This window comes from Pseudochaenichthys georgianus, chromosome 16 (genome assembly GCF_902827115.2).
Source record: "Pseudochaenichthys georgianus chromosome 16, fPseGeo1.2, whole genome shotgun sequence".
Taxonomy (NCBI): Eukaryota; Metazoa; Chordata; class Actinopteri; order Perciformes; family Channichthyidae; genus Pseudochaenichthys; species Pseudochaenichthys georgianus.
Window position 1 is genome coordinate 11,750,244 of NC_047518.2, and position 16,738 is coordinate 11,766,981.

Sequence of the window (16,738 nt, forward strand, 5' to 3'; positions counted from 1 at the left end):
GTTTCATTGTGGTGATAGTGAGGGTAGTCAATCCCTTGTTTGGCAAGACAGTAGTGACGGCCATCTTGGTGACGTGTGTTGTTGTGAGAGTCTGCGAGACCAGAGATGTAGTTCATTGAGCGGTTTCACACAAAAAATGTGTTACTTCACAGTTTTACGACATTTTTATTTTTTTGACTTGCAAAATTATCTTTTAAATTGACAAACATCATATGTGTAATTTGTGGCACAATTCAAACGGGATCGAAAGATAATCTTTCTCTCTCCATTGACTTCAATACATACTTTTTCCGAAATAAGGTCCCATGGAGCTCCCCCGGAAGGGGAGGGACTTCGCCACCTTTGGGGGCAACAATGCTGTCATTTGATTGACGATCAAGCCTGGAGCCACAAAGCTCTTCTTTTACTGTCCTTTATTCTTAGAGGAAGTACAGACAAACGTACCTCTGGATTTGTTTTAATGTTTGAGGTGCAATAAACGACACAGCAGCTTTTTGGCATGATAAAACAATTATTTTCCGCCTCGCTCATGAGTCACAGCTGGCGAAATTACGGCCTCTCCTACTGATTTTAATTTAACCTTATATCGAGACCGATCGTCGATTTCCAATGATTTAATGTAATTGTTTGCCTGACTGGCCATCGTAATCGGGCTCTTTGAAGATCCAAACATCCACGGTTTTCTTTCATTTCTGATCGGATTGGCAAAAATTTCAGAATTTGCAAAATTATCTTTTAAATTGACAAACATCATATGTGTAATTCGTGGCACAATTCAAACGGGATCGAAAGATAATCTTTCTCTCCCCATTGACTTCAATACATCATTTTTCAGAAAATAAGGTCCCATGGAGGTCCCCCGGAAAGGGAGGGACTTCGCCTCTCTATAATAAGAACTGGATACAGCGTGGGAGGCGGGGCCTTGTTCATTCCTATGAGAGTTGCTCATTGGCGCATGAAGACAAAATGGCCCAACTTTTGAGAGAGCAAAACGCCACGAAAGTATTAATATAATCATATAATCCATTCTTATTGTGCATCCATGGGTAAAGGTAAAACTCATGTAGTACTGAACACGTCACATGAACGTGCCGGGCGGCGCGGTCCCGTGGTTTAGATGGGCGTTCATAATGCAGAGGAAAATAACGTTATTAGCACATTTTACAACTTGAGGACCGAATGTTTTTAATAAGGGCTAAACAAATGTTCATACTGGGTAGTTTATTTAGTTTAAAACAAATTATCCAACGATTTACAGGCGTCTCTTTCCCAATGTTAGTCAATGAGAAATTGACATACCTTGTTGGCAGCAGCGCTGCTACAAGCACTATCATCAGCAGCTTAGAACAAGTGCAAGATGATGAAGAGGATAATGAGGGCGCAAGTTCAGATATACAGCCAGCCTCCTGCGGTCATGATGAGAGACAGAGTTGAGCTGGTGCAAGAACCAGCTCAACTGGCACGTATACAAGTGCAGGGCAAGAGCAAGAGGTTGGTGAGAATAAATAAATAAAAACACTTTTTTTTCTGTGCTGTGTGTTGCTGCTGGCCCATCTCTCCCCCATTCTCAATGAGTATTTTACAAAGAGTGAAACAGTGCCCCTTTAGATGTTATGGTGAAACAGTAGATTGCACTCTCTGTTGCGAGAGGAGGCTAGCCGAAATTGGCTTCCCTTGGTGAAAAAAAATTGAGGGATTGACCAATCAGATGAGGCTCACGTCATGCCTCACAATCCAATCAAATCGCATCAACTTCAGTTCATCACCACCCTTAGAAAGTAGCAAGCAACTGAAGCAAGTGCAATTATGGAGGGTGGAGATTTGGAGTATTTCATCAAAACATATTTTACTAAACTTCCGCCACAGCAGCAACTACAAATTAAATCTGATGACAGGCCAATGCCCAAACTGGAGTTGTGTACAGAGAGGAAGAAATTAGCGAATCGGACATAAAACTTTAAATAATAAACAGCAGATTTCTAACATTTGACATTTCATGTGGCCGGACTGGGTCAGTTTCCAGAGCTGAATTTTAGTCCCAGTCCGCCCCTGCCTCAACCCTATCTCTAATCACGGCCATCTCTATTTATATCCGGCCAAACATCCGGCCATCGCTAGTCTCCATTCTCTCTAACCCTAACCCTAACGCGTTCAATGAACGATCGTTCAATGAACGATCGTTCAATGAACGATCGTTCATGAACGCGTTCATATTTTGGGCGAACGGGAACTGAACGTACTGTATTTCCGCTAGATGAACGTAATTGAGAACGCGTTCATTCTCAGCACTGTATAACGGCGTTCAAAAGTGCGTTCATTCTCAGCACTGTATTATAACGGCGTTCAAAAGTGTGCCAGATTTCATATGCCTTTCAGCCGAAAACCCAGTTAAAACACACCGTAAACAGGCTTCAAAATAATGCGGAAAACCACCCAATCTGGCAACAGCAAGCTGCTTATGACGCGTACGCGCCTGTCACCCCTGGCTGTCGCACTAAAATATAAATATACTAAATATATCAGACTCCTCACAACAAACAATGTGGAACCGCGGAACCGGCGAGCATTGAATGAATGAATGAATTAGTATGGACAAAGCCGAGAGCAGCTGCAGCAGCACTCGCTCAGAGTGAGACTCTACGGCAGGGGTGGAGAACCTTCGGCCTCCGGGCCGTATACGGCCCGCGAGACAATTTGGTACGGCCCTCGAGGTAATTTATAAACACACGCAAAAAATTAAAAAATTAAAGAAATCTAGACCGCAAAAAAATTAAACAACGAGTGCCTGTTTTTCCTGGCCAAGGTCAGGGTCCTTGAACACAACATGAGCCTAACGTGTCATCACGTGGTATATGTCTCGACTGACAGGGGTGCAGTTCTGACGGAGAGCACCAGAACGCCACTCCAGCACTTCAGAAATTGCAGTACCGATAAGTCCATACACATGCCGCAGTTTCTGCGTGTCTGTGTCTTTAGTTGAAAGCCCAGTGGCGATCTGCTCATCTCTCATACTGATCAGACAGTCAATAACTGTGTTGTTATCATTAGCATCTGGTTAGCTAGCTATGCTAACGCATATAAGAAGAATATTAAAAAATAAGAGAATAAAGTAAACAGGTATAAAATACTATATGACAGTTATTAATAAAGAAGAATACAGTTTGAAAGGGGAGTGATTTGTCAAATATCCATACATTAAAAGAAAATCTGCTTACAGTTGTGTTTGGGTGTTGAGAGATGTGTCCATAGATCTCCTAATGTTGCTCTCAAAGTGCACCAGATTGATGCTTTTAACTTCAACATTTAAAAAAAAATCTTCCCAGGGGAGCATGCCCTCCGGACCCCCTAGAGGAGGTTAGGTCCCCCCCCCCCCCACTTAAATCATGTTCACATGGATAGGAAACTAAATACATTTGCACACATCTTGTGTCCATATATTTCTGTTTTGGTGGCCACACCGTGCACGCATACGCGACTAACGCGAGTCATGGTGAGATATCTGGATTAAGAGGTTGCTTTTTCTTTGCACAGAATGAAATGAATGGGCTGTCATTTTAGTTTTTTTAAGCAGAGGTCAATAACTTGTACGGCCCTCTGAGGATATTGTAAAAATTGAAATGGCCGTTGAGAGGAAAAAGGTTCCCCACCCCTGCTCTACGGCGTCGGCGTATGAGCATTTAAAAGAGTTTTACGTTAAAGTCAGTAGCCTACTGACTCAGACGGAAAAAATCTAACGTTTGCCTGTAAACTGTGTCCGCCCGGTTTGAAAAAGCAAGTCCGTACATCGACGACGTCGACAACAAACCTTAAACGGCACATTGAGAATAAGCACACGACTAGCCTTTCACGGTATGTGCGAGTGGCGAATAAAAAAGAGAGCCAAAACAGATCCACTTCCACCCAAATCCCATTAACATCGTACAGGAGACAAATAATAGCTCGCAGCAACGTATTGAAAAAATAACTATGAACTATAAATTAGTTCATTTTTGAAACCATGAACTTTAGTTCAAAATTTTGAATTATGAACTATGAACTGAACTAGTTCATTTTAAAATGTGTGAACTGTGAACTGAACTAGTTCATGTAGAAAGTGAACTTTCCCAACACTGCTGGTAATGGGTTTTTGCTGTTCTGTTTTCCCTGTCATGTTTTCCTCCTTGTGTATTGTCTGGTCCCTCTCCCTGTGTTTTCCTCCCTGTCGTTAGTTTCCCTGGTATGTCTAATTGTCTGATTGTGTTCACCTGTTTCCTTTGTGTGTCTCCTGTCCTGTGATCATCAGCACCAGCCCCGCCCCTGATTGTTTTCACCTGTGTCTTGTTGGTGTGTTTAAATTCCCCAGTCTCCCAGTGTTCAGTCAGGGGCGGCGGGTGCTGTAGGCTAGGGAAGGCTAAGCCTTCCCAAATATTTGTGTCACTGCATCCTGGTAAAATAAAAATATAATGTATAATGTTTGTGTCTTTGACATTAGCACTGCTATGCAGCCACCTGTGCCCTGTACTACGAAGCCAGTTCAAACCCTGGATATGTTTGAGTTATCTAAACTAACAAACGAGATCTCGACGCTGGTTAATATCAACTCGGTAAATCAAGCCAGGGCTTCTCTCACCAGCTGAGAGCGCGTTCACGTGAAAGGGGCGGGGTTAGCAACATTTGACCAATCACAAACAGGGACAAGTGTACTGACAGCGCAGGGTCATACTTCATTAATGAAAAGTAAACTAATATTAGACAAATATGAACTTTAAAGTTCATATTTGTCTAATATTAGTCATCCATGACTTAAACATAATAATCCATACAAGCCACCTGCAAGGTGAATACAGAACAACTGGTTAAAAAATAAATAAACTACCGAGTGTTTGAAAGCGTAACAGTTTTATGATATCACTGCCCCATCTAAGACACGAGTGGATCTGACTTTAATTACATTCGAGTTGAGTGTTTCGTCAACCTAATGTGTTGCTTAATAATAATAATACTTCTGCATACAGTAGGTGATACTGTGAGTGTTGCACGGTCAGATACGGCTCAGCTGAGTCAGATAAGGACATAATATAGGCTATGATATTATATGATCGATGATCTGATTGAATGTGATATGAATGATAAGTGCGACACGTCGGCGTCTTCTCTGCATACAGAAATTTAAACTGTATTTCCTTTATCCTGTAATATGACTTGATAGATTTAAACTCCGCACACTGAGCTCTGATTTTTCAGCAGGCGGTGCTTTCACTGAGTTGATCTCTTTTCTATAGGACGCCGGAGGCGGGCAGCGTCAGGTAAAAATAAAGTGATTTAGCCTTCCCAAACCTGAGCCTCACGCGCCGCCTATGTGTTCAGTGTCAGTTCGTCTTGTCTCTTGCCATGGTTACGGTACGTCCACACAGCCAGTAGGGCCTGGCTCATTTCGTGGCATCTGCAGGCAGTGGCAAGTTCTTCCGGCATATGCCACAGAGGCCGCTACTCTGTGGTAGCTGTGGCAAGTACTTCCGGCATATGCCACAGAGGCCGCTACTCTGTGGCAGCGCCATATAGACTGAGAGTTACGACATCTCCGTTCACTCCAATGGACCACTTTTTTACAGCAATGGCGGATCGTGGAGCCTCTCAATCGTTCCCCGGAAGTTAGCGCCAAGGCTAGCAGAGCTGTGGAGTTGCAGCACAATAGACCGTTCGTGACGGACTTTTAAAGGTAAGAAGAAGTTTAAAGATTTATATTGCGGATATTATCAGTATATCTGATTCAAATTAACATGTGTATTAAAGGATGTCAGTGGATTATCCCTAAATTAGTAGATTTAGGGAACGTTTACAGATAACAGATTAAGCTAGCATACCGAAGCAAGTTAGCAACACACGTTGAACAGCCTTTTAATTGTAAATTCCGTTCTCTTAATGTCATTTCGTTCAACGTTGTTGAATTAGAGAAGAGGGGCTTCTAAACGGGATTGTATGCGGGGGTGGAGGGAGTTAAATATTAGATAAATATAACTTTGGTGTGTGTAAGAGTGAGTGTTTTTAGCAGAGCCATATTTGTGTCCTTGTGATTATGTTGATTATTACCTGTCTGTATAATGTTGCAGCTCAGCTGATTTTGGATTGATGGCAAAGGGAGAGGGACTTAAGTGAGAGTGAAAACACAAGGTAAGTTTAATACTACTGTTTTATATAAGTAAGCATACTAAACATGTATTATATCACTGTATTATATAAGTAATCTTGTTAGTAACCTACTGTATGGCAGGTGGAGGGACAGTGATGTTACAGGTGGAGGAGCAAGACTGCAAACTCATAAGACAGAGAAATCAAAGTTTGTTCTCCAGAGAAGAGGTTGATTTCACTTCAATTTTTTATTTCATATTTTCTAAAGATGTGGAAATGGCAAAAAAATAAAACTTGAGAGCTGTAACCAAGACAACTGTAACAACATGAGTAGAGAGCCACCAAGGTTTTTCAAGTCCCTCTCTTACTCCATTTTGCCAACCCAAACTTCCAGGTACATGACGGGACACCTTGCTTGTTTTTGTTGTTTGCGCTCCTCTGGCGAGAGACAGCAAGCGCATTTCGTGGCATCTGCAGGCAGTGGCAAGTCCTTCCGGCATATGCCACAGAGGCCGCTACTCTGTGGTAGCTGTGGCAAGTCCGTCCGGCATATGCCACAGATGCCACAACCGTTTATTTTAGCAAACCATGCTCCAAGTAAAATTGAATAGAAATGATAATGTATAATCTTTTTGAAAAATAGAGATCACACATCAGTTCGATAAAGTCATGCCTAAACAGCGACATTTTACACGATAAATACGGGTTTAAATAGCTGCATTTGCCACGGAAGGCGAGTGGCAGCTACAGTAAACCTTCTCTTACTCTTGTGGCAACTCCCGTTGAGCAGCGGCAACTCCCGTTGAGCAGCGGCAACTCCCGTTGAGCAGCGGCAGCTGCAGCGGCAGAGTCGCGGCCTCTGTGGCATATGCCGGAAGGACTTGCCACTGCCTGCAGATGCCACGAAATGCGCTTGCTGTCTCTCCACACAGCAGCTTTTCAAAAATCTTGAAAATCTTGGAGCTGGGCGTGTCTGACGGCTTGGGGATTTTTTGCGAGCAATGCGACCAACAACCAATCACATGAATCTCCCGCCCCCGACATACAAATCAAAAAACCCCGGGGATGTTATGCGAGCAATATATATATATATATATATATATATATATAAACTCCCCAAACAGGCGAAAACATACCAGTTTCACCCACTGTCTCTGCCACCTCCCTCCATGCCTGGTTCCTCCGGTTTGTATCCCGTTAATAGTTCTGGTCGTAAAGAACCGGGTGATTTGCTACCGTAATTTCTCGTTTGGAATATGAGGAAATGAACTGCGGTCTGGTTCTCCCTGCTTACACGTGGTTTGATTGGCTAGCGCTTCTACTGTCAGATTTGCATAAACGTGTTTGATTGGCTGGCGCTTCCAGCTCAGCTTCAAAAGTTGAACATTGCTCAACTTTGGAATCCTGGACATCCTGGAAATCTTCGCTTCGCTCCTCCACAATGCAGTTCGGCGAAAAGCGAGGCAAAGTGACGTAATCCCCATTCAAAGTCAATGGGCAGAGAAGCGTTGGAAGCGGTGGAAGATTCTTCTGAAGCTGCTGTGTGGACGTACCGTTACGGCCCCTACACACGGCGGCGTGCGTTTGCGGTGGGCGTGTCTTGAGCTTGGGGGAGTCAACGCGAGCAACACGACCAACAACCAATCACATGAATGTCCCGCCCCGGACATACAAAGCATTCATGCTACATCCATGCTGGCTAAATATACTGTCTATGCTTGCTAGCTGTCCATTCAAACGAAGTACACTGGATATAAACTCCCCAAACAAGCGAAAACCTACCAGTTTCCCCCACTGTCTCTGCCACCTCCCCCCATGCCTGGCTCCTCCGGTTTGTATCCCTGTATGTAAAGAGGGACTGGTCATAGAGTACCGGGTGATTCCCTACCGCCACGATAATTTTCTCCTCCATTTTTTGACATATGGGAAATAACTGCGGTCTAGCTCTCCCAACATACACGTGGTTTGATTGGCTAGTGCTTGTACTGTTAGATTTTCATACGAGGGATTTGATTGGCTGACGCCTCCGTCGAGGCGGCAAAAGTAGAACATTGCTCTACTTTTGCAGCGAGCACCGCGAGAGAAGCTACGCTTTGCTCCCACAATGCAGTTTGGCGAATCGTGACCCCATTCAAAGTGAATGGGTAGAAGCGTTGAAGCGGCAACGCACGCCGCCGTGTGTAGGGGCCGTTAGGTCTATGCTCTCTGTGCTCTTGAAAAGTTTTGTTCCTCACCACGTGAGCGATTTTGATTTTGTTCTCAATTTTTTGTCATCTCAATCTGGGATTAGTTAGTGACCATTTTTTGTTCATCGTGTTTTGGAAAAATAAAGTATCTTACCAATACTTTACCTCTGTCTCCCGGGTCGTGCAATTGGGTCCTACCTCCTGAGTGCCTGAGTTCTTAACAGTCGGCCATCTTTAGAGGATAACAGCGGACACAATTGAATTAACCTGTACGGTGAACAAAGTAGCCAATTGTTTTCTCTTTTAACCCTATACACATGGTCAGTAAGCATTGTTGTGTTGTTGGATATAAAGGCCCAGACACACCAAACTGACACCAAAGAACACGTCCCGACGGAACACGACTGTTGTGTCTCCTGCGTCTTGGCCAACAGTCGCACTGGAACACACTGCAAAGACTTCAGCCAACGGCCAAGTAGCACATACGAACTGAGTGGCAATAATAATCATTACCAGCAGGCGGCGATAGTGTGTATTCGTCATTCAAAAAGAGGCAACAACCGGAAAACAGACTGCGTGATACACCGAGAGAAGAAGAACAGACTGCGTGATATAAACAAACAACAAATAGCGTGTGCGTTGGTCTTCGGTTTCTTCATTCCAGATCGCTATGATGAAAAATAAACTCTTGCATCCAGCTGAGATGAAAATGAAAAAGAATAGCCGTCTGTGTGTGCCTTCTTAATTGTTTGTTTGGGTCCCTCACTTCCATTTAGCTTCTCATGCACTGATTCGCTAGCTGAACAGCCAATCAGAGTGATTTATTTGACCGACAGCCTTTGGCCGATTGTCGAATCGGTAGGTTTTCGGCCAAAAAGGCCGAAAAGGCACGACGGTGCGGGACACACCAATCTGGGTGACACGACGCTCATCGACGGCCAGACATCTATCGACGGCCGAAATCGGCCCAGTGTGTCTGGGCCTTTACAGGCACTCCAAAAAACGATAAACAGAACAAAATATAGGACCATAACAACTTTTTTTCCCAACAATCGCCAAATGGGTTCACAAGCACACGCTTGTGATTCTGACACGTTTTTTTTTGCAGCAGTCATGATTTCCACTTAACACCATTTTCACTAGTAGGGACAACAGTGTGATGTTTCTAGGTTTATTGCAAGAAGTAACAATGAACTGATGGAGGGGGTGATGAGATGTTCTGGTCTGGGAGGACGTGCTCAAGTTTTTATAACGAGCGATAACAGAACAAATAAAATCTGATACATAGTAGCCTATAACACCAGTGTATACAAAACTGCAGAACTGTAGTTCAGATGTGCCTTAATTGATCCATCAAAGGGGATTTTCATAATCTGCCGCAGCACCAGAAGCAAATGAAGTTACTAAACATCACAGTACCAAAGCATACAGAACAATGACACACAGATCAGTTCTCTTTGTCAGGCAGTATTGATGCTGATCAAACTGTCTCAGCCTGATCTGAACCAAAAACTAGATGTTTATGTGTGGATGGGCAAATACGCTCTGACGTCAACCAAATACGCATGACATTTATTTGTTTGCGTTGGGTCGTATGTGGACAGTATTGGGTCTTTTCTTCTCTAAATCTTTGGCAAAACATACATCATTTTTAAGACCTGGCCTGCATCATAAACAGATGAACCTCACACGTCACACCCGTTGGAACTCCTGACATCACAAGTGCAGATGGTTGAGGTTAGACATATACCTTAATGGTAAGGGTGAGCATAGGTAATGGTCAAAAGAGTTTATTTTCTAAACAGCTGAAAAAATACAATGTATCCGGAAAAAAGTTATTAAAAGGTGATGCATGGCTTCCGGTTTGGTGAGTGACACGATGGCTGCTTAAAGATCGTGCTCCCGACATTCGGTGTTAAAAGCTACCAACTACAACCGGAATATATAAAACATTTATTATACAATTTGGCTTAAGAGTGTTGGTCTTGATAATGTCTAAAAAAAAGAGTAAAAAACTAATGCAGACGGCGTTATTTGACGGAGACGGAGCTAGCCTAGCTTCCTCTGCTAGCAGCGTGGTGGGGGACGACGACACTCCAACGCACCTCGAGGAAGACCAAACTGGGAGAGCGGACATGAGTCTCATACTGAAAGAATTGAGAGAGTTCAGGAAAGACAACGGCCAGCAGCTGAAAGAGATTCGTAAAGAAATAAACAAGACTAACACTAGAATTGCCGAGGCAGAAGGGCGGATTGAGGCGACTGAAACACGGCTACAGGTGGCGGAGGAGGCGGTGACGGAGCTGCTACAACTACAGGTGCATCTGGATGCTAAGCTAACGGACATGGAGGGTCGGTCCAGACGGGAAAATATCCGAATCCACGGCGTTAAAGAGGGGGCGGAGGATAATTCCCCGTCGATGGGAACTTTTGTGGAGGATTTGCTGAGGGAGGGTTTGGACCTCCCGGCTACATTTGAACTACGAGTTGAGAGAGCGCACCGCGCCCTGATGCCGAAGCCGCCTGGGGAAGTCTCGCCGAGGTCTATCGTAGTCAAACTGTCAAGCTATAGGACGAAAGAAGAATTGCTGAGACTGGCCTGGCAAAAGCGAGGATTTCAACATCTCGAAAGGAGGGTAAATCTGGATCATGACTACGCGCCTGATGTGTTAAGAAAGCGAAAGGCGTATGCAGAAGCGAAAACGGTCCTGAGGCTGAGGAAGATAAGATTTCAAACTCCGTTCCCGGCCAGGTTTAGAGTCTTCTATGAGGAGGGAATTATCGTATATGGTTCGGCGGAGGAAGCGACTGAGGATATGGCAAAGAGGGGGCTCCCGGTTTCGGTCATTAAGCACCCAGATTCACTTTTGGAACGGATCCAGCGAATTACCTGGCGCACCAGCAAGAGACCGGGGACCCGGGACAGAGCCGGCGGGAATGTTAACTACAAGGAGAAGCTAGAGGCCTTTAGGCACAAGGACTCAGCGTGAATGGAAGTGAACTGAAAGCTGCTGTTTGCCGATAAACGGGTGAGTTTTTATTTTCAGTAGAGGAAGCCGAAGAGCTGGCTCCCACAAGAGAGAGACTTAAGACTATAGTAACGTTCTGCACACTAAAGAAGCATTGTACAGGCAATAACTAAGAATATTCTGTAAGGGTCGGGGGTATTAATCTTCAGCCATGCAACCGACAGATGGACAATAACATGGAAGTAGGATATGAAGGCCCTCTCACACCTGCCAGGTGGGGAGGCATTACCTCAGAGCCCTATCACCATCAGGGCTTAATCCGGGTCAATATGATGACCCCACAGTTGGAAGTCTTATTATTTTTTTTTTCTTATTATGTTCCTGTTTTTTTGTTTTGTTTTTTTGCTGCTGTTCTTTGCAGTCTATGGGGTGTTACCTATGATACATATTTCGTTACCTGTAACAACTTGGGTTGGTATTTTTCATTGATGTTGTCCTTATCAGACTCTGAATGCAAGCTGTTAAAGTAGCCACATACAATGTGAATGGTCTTGTAAACCCTATCAAGAGAAGTAAGATATTAACCAAACTAAAAAGAGATAAAGTTGAGGTGGCCTTCTTGCAGGAAACGCATCTATCGGATACAGAGCATGCTAAATTAAGAAGACTAGGCTTTAAACATCAGTATTCATCATCATATGCGGCTGGCCACAGGAGGGGGGTGGCAATATTAATTTCCAAAAATATTAGTTTTGAACCCACGTTTGAAAAGAAGGACACAGAGGGGAGATATATATTAGTGAGAGGAAATCTAGGTGGTTCATTGATTTCTCTACTAAATGTTTATGCTCCTCCTAATTCAGATTGGACATTTTTTAAACAGATATTTGATTTAATTATAGCAGAAACTCAGGGGGTCCTAATCTGTGGGGGGGATCTAAACATAAGATTGAATCCTAAACTGGATTCTTCAAATGTGCATATTGGGCAGCCCAAGCTGATAAACAAGAAAATTAATTTGGCAATGGAGGATATTGGGTTGGTAGATATCTGGAGAGAAATAAATCCTTCAAAGAGGGACTATACTTTTTTTTCTAATCCACATTTGGTTTATTCAAGGATTGATTATTTTCTAACCTTTGGTAAAGATCTACACAGGGTGGGGGGCTGCGACATGGGGATCATGGACCTTTCAGATCATTGCCCTATTTATTTAAAATGTAATCTGGAGCAGGATCAAAGAAACACGTTATGGAGATTAAATACATATTTACTGAATAATATGAAGGACCAAATGAAGAAGGATATCACTGAGTACTTGGAACAAAATGATAATGGTGAAGTTTCCCCTCCAGTACTATGGGATGCATGTAAAGCTGTGCTTCGAGGGAAGATAATTGGATACAGTGCTCGCTTAAAAAGAGCCAACCAAAAAGAGTTAGACAAATTACAAGGAGAATTAAAACAATTGGAACAAAATCATAAAGACTCAAATGATCAGATAATAAGAGGACTGCTCAAAAAGAAAAAGAATGAAATAAATGAGATGTACACTAAAGATATACAAAAAAAGCTAATTTTCACCAAACAGAAATACTATGAAGGAGGAGGAAAAGCCAGTAAATTATTAGCCTATAGGCTGAAAAAACAACAAGCAGAGAATTCAATTAATAAAATAAAAAATCCTATTACTAATTCCATACAGTATAAACCAAAAGAAATACAAAATTGTTTTGAAGGATATTATCGAAAGCTATACTCCCAACCTCAAATTGATGGGGAGAAAATGGAGGACTTTTTAAGGGGATACATCTGCCTAAACTGACTGGTGAGCAGGGAAGTCAGATGGTAGTTGAAATAACAGAGAAAGAAATTAGCTCAGCTATAGCACATCTTAAATCAAATAAGGCCCCAGGCCCGGATGGGTTTCCTTCGGAATGGTACAAGGTGATGGAAGGTTCATTAGTACCTATGTTGCAGTCTACCTTTAACTGGGTTCTTAAGGAGAACATTATACCCCCCTCCTGGAAGGAGGCAGTCATTTCACTTATTCCAAAAGAGGGAAAGGATAAAACTGAATGCAGTAATTTTAGACCAATTAGCGTGTTGAACCAGGACTATAAAATCTTTACCCATATACTAGCCAAACGAATAGAGGGATTATTACCACAAATTATTAGCCTTGATCAGACGGGATTTGTACGAGAAAGACAAACCCAGGACAATATCAGAAGGACACTACATATAATTAACCATATAACTGAAAGTAATTTGGAAGCAGTATTAGTTGGGCTAGATGCAGAAAAAGCATTCGATTGTGTAAATTGGACTTTCCTGTTTAGAGTTTTAAATACATTTGGATTTCACAGTACCTTTATAAAAACTATACAGGCTCTGTATGATGGACCCAGGGCGAGAATCAAAATTAATGGAGACGTTTCAAATTCCTTTCCATTGGAGCGGGGAACGAGACAGGGCTGCCCAATTAGCCCTCTCTTGTTTGCGATCTTTATCGAACCTCTGAGCCAGTGGATTATTCAGAATAACAGTATCAAGGGAATAATAATGAAGGGGGTGGAACAAAAGATCTCCTTATTTGCTGATGACATATTGGTGTATCTATCCAGCCCAGAACAATCTCTGGTGCAGTTATTTTCAATTTTAGAACAATATGGATCCTTCTCTGGATATAAACTGAATGTTTTGAAGACACACATTTTGAGGTTTAAGTACTGCCCCTCAGTAAATATGAAGAAAAACTATACATTGAGGTGGGATGCTGAATCCATGAAGTACTTGGGAGTAAATATTCCAATAGATTTGACAAAACTCTTTTCACTTAACTACCTACCTTTGAACCAAAAGATTAGGGAAGACATAAGGAGATGGGACCTGGTTCCTGTTCTCAGTTTTAGTTCACGCATTGAATCGGTCAAAATGGTTATTTTGCCGAGACTGCTGTATCTCTTCCAGTCCCTTCCACTAGAACTATCTGACCAACAATTTCAGGAATGGGATAAACATATCTCAAGGTACATTTGGCAGGGACGAAGGCCAAGATTTAAATATCAGAGTTTACAATTGGCTAAGAACAAGGGTGGTGTCGCACTCCCATGTTTAAAGGATTACTATATTGCGGCTCAATTGAGACCATTAATATGCTGGTGCAATCCAAAGTACGCTGCTAGATGGAAGGAGATTGAGAGTGCTATATCAGAAGAATTTCCAATTCAAGCTGCAATTGGGGATAAGGTCTTGATGAATAAACTAAATGAACTGAGAAACCCATGGATCTGTCTGTCGCTTAAGGTGTGGAACAGACTGGTAACTCAAAATCACTTGAGGGGGGCTGTAAAGTGTTTAAGATGGTGTGTGTATGATCTAGAATTTCTACCTGGAAGATGGGACGCAAGATTTAAGTGTTGGTCTTCAAAAGGCCTGACAGCCTACTGCACATTTCTTCACAAGGGGTCCATGAACAGCTTTCAGAATCTGAAGGGGCAGTTTGACTTGAAACGTGATGATTTTTACAGGTTCCTTCAAGTTCGTCATTACATCGATCAAATACAGAGGGAGAGTACACAAGTGCACTGGGATAACACCTTGTTAAAAGTTTTTAAAGATGCCTATCTTGAGGGCTCAAACAAGAAAGTTGTCTCAAAAATCTATAGGAGTTTACAACAAACAAAAGGTAACTCGCTGTATGTAAAACAAAAATGGGAAAGGGAAGGAAATGTAGTTCTGAAGGAAGAAGATTGGGAGCACTTATGTGAGATACAATGGAAAACGTCAAGTTCAACCTCATGGCGAGAGTTTTGTTGGAAAAACCTCATACGGTTTTTCATTACTCCAGCCCAGAAGAGACATTACACTAATTCCTCTGCATGCTGGCGACAGTGTGGATGCCTTATGGCAAACCATTTTCATATATTCTGGTCTTGCACATCATTGAATCCTTTCTGGCAGCAGGTTCATGGAGTTTTACAAAAAGTTTTTCAGGTAGACATTCCATTTAAATTTGAATCGTTATATTTGGGTGCATTACCACCAGAAGTGTTTTCCTCTGAAGATAGATATCTGTTTCGAATCCTGAGTGCTGCTTGCAAGAAGGCCATCACCAGAATGTGGTTAAAACCAGGAAAACCTACTTTGGATGAGTGGATTGACATTGTGTATGATATTTTTAAGATGGAAAGGATAACCCTTGCTTTGAGACTGCAACAGGGAATGTTTTTGTCAAGATGGGAAAAATGGATAATATATGTTACACCAATACGACCATCATTTGTCTAGAAGGGACTTTTATATATTTTTGTTTAGTATTTTTTATTTCTATGCCCCCCTTGTTTGAATAAGTTGCAGGTACACCCCATAACCCTGTTCGTGTTTATGTTCTTTCTATATGTTATAGCATGTTTGACGGTCAGTGAGGCCTGCATCTGTATTATCCCCAAATATGCACGTTTGATTTGTGATTTTACTGTTAAATACAGAAGGCTTACAGAGAATATTGTATTATCTATGACTGTAAACATGTGAAAAGCTGAATAAAAAGAGAATTTCAAAAAAAAAGGTGATGCATCACCCAGGGATTAGTGGAACAGCCAGATAAAAACACCTTACAGATCTGAGAATGAATGCACTGTACCTGATTTGGGGTAAGTAACAGCAAACACGTCGGTGTCTTCCACAGGGAAGTTTTGGGCGTACTCCAAGCTTTCCGTGCTGTGAGCCACAGGGGGCAGGGGAAGGCCATGATACTGAATGTACTCGTTGAAGAACATGATGCTAGCTAGTCTGGTAGCCTACACGTTGCTCCTTCCTCTGTCTGAGTTGATATGGGAGTGTATGTATCTGGTTACATAAAGGCTCTTTTCTCTGAGCCATTCTTTTTTCCAAGCTGGAAGGGCCCACCCACATTCCCTTTATGCCATCTTGGTGAGGCTCAGGGTAGGGAAGGGAAAATTAAATCAAATCCTCCCTTCCCAGGTAATAAATCACATCGCTTTTTGATTAGGACAAACATTGAATGCCAATAGAAGTCAGTAAACACAGGACTGAATGAAACAAGAATCAAACATTTGAATAAGTATAAATGTAATTCAATTAAGAGCCACATTAAAAAAGTGGGTCTTTAGTTCGCTTTTAAAAGTATGAACACTCTTTGCCCCCTCAGATCTTCAGGGAGGCTTTCCACAATTGTGGGCTGAGTAATGGAAAGACGCCTCACTTTGGGTCTTTATTTTCACTTTAGGTATAGATTAAAATACCAGTACCAGAAAACCTCGGGGTTCTAGATGGTTCATAATTAATTAATAATGGAGACTGTATGTCTACTTGCTGTGCAGTGGCCGTGCTTGAGGACACAATTCACAGCAGGCACTTCAACACCAATTGCAATGCCAAGTATGCTTACCTCAGCCACGAAGATAAACAACATAAAGTCCAAGAATTGCATTCTGACAGAATATGTTT

The 16,738-nt window shown here is 42.4% G+C and overlaps 1 protein-coding gene across 1 annotated transcript in view; it reads right to left on the bottom strand.

Annotated features, from left to right (window-relative positions):
* The window catches only part of sult2st3 (sulfotransferase family 2, cytosolic sulfotransferase 3), a 69,384-nt gene extending 53,294 nt beyond the window's left edge, over positions 1-16,090 (bottom strand). Inside the window, exon 1 of the mRNA XM_034103272.2 lies at positions 15,912-16,090. Within this exon, the coding sequence (XP_033959163.1) occupies positions 15,912-16,047 (136 nt within the window). The 5' untranslated portion in view covers positions 16,048-16,090. The remainder of the gene's footprint in view (positions 1-15,911) is intronic.
* Between the last annotated feature and the right edge of the window lie 648 nt (positions 16,091-16,738).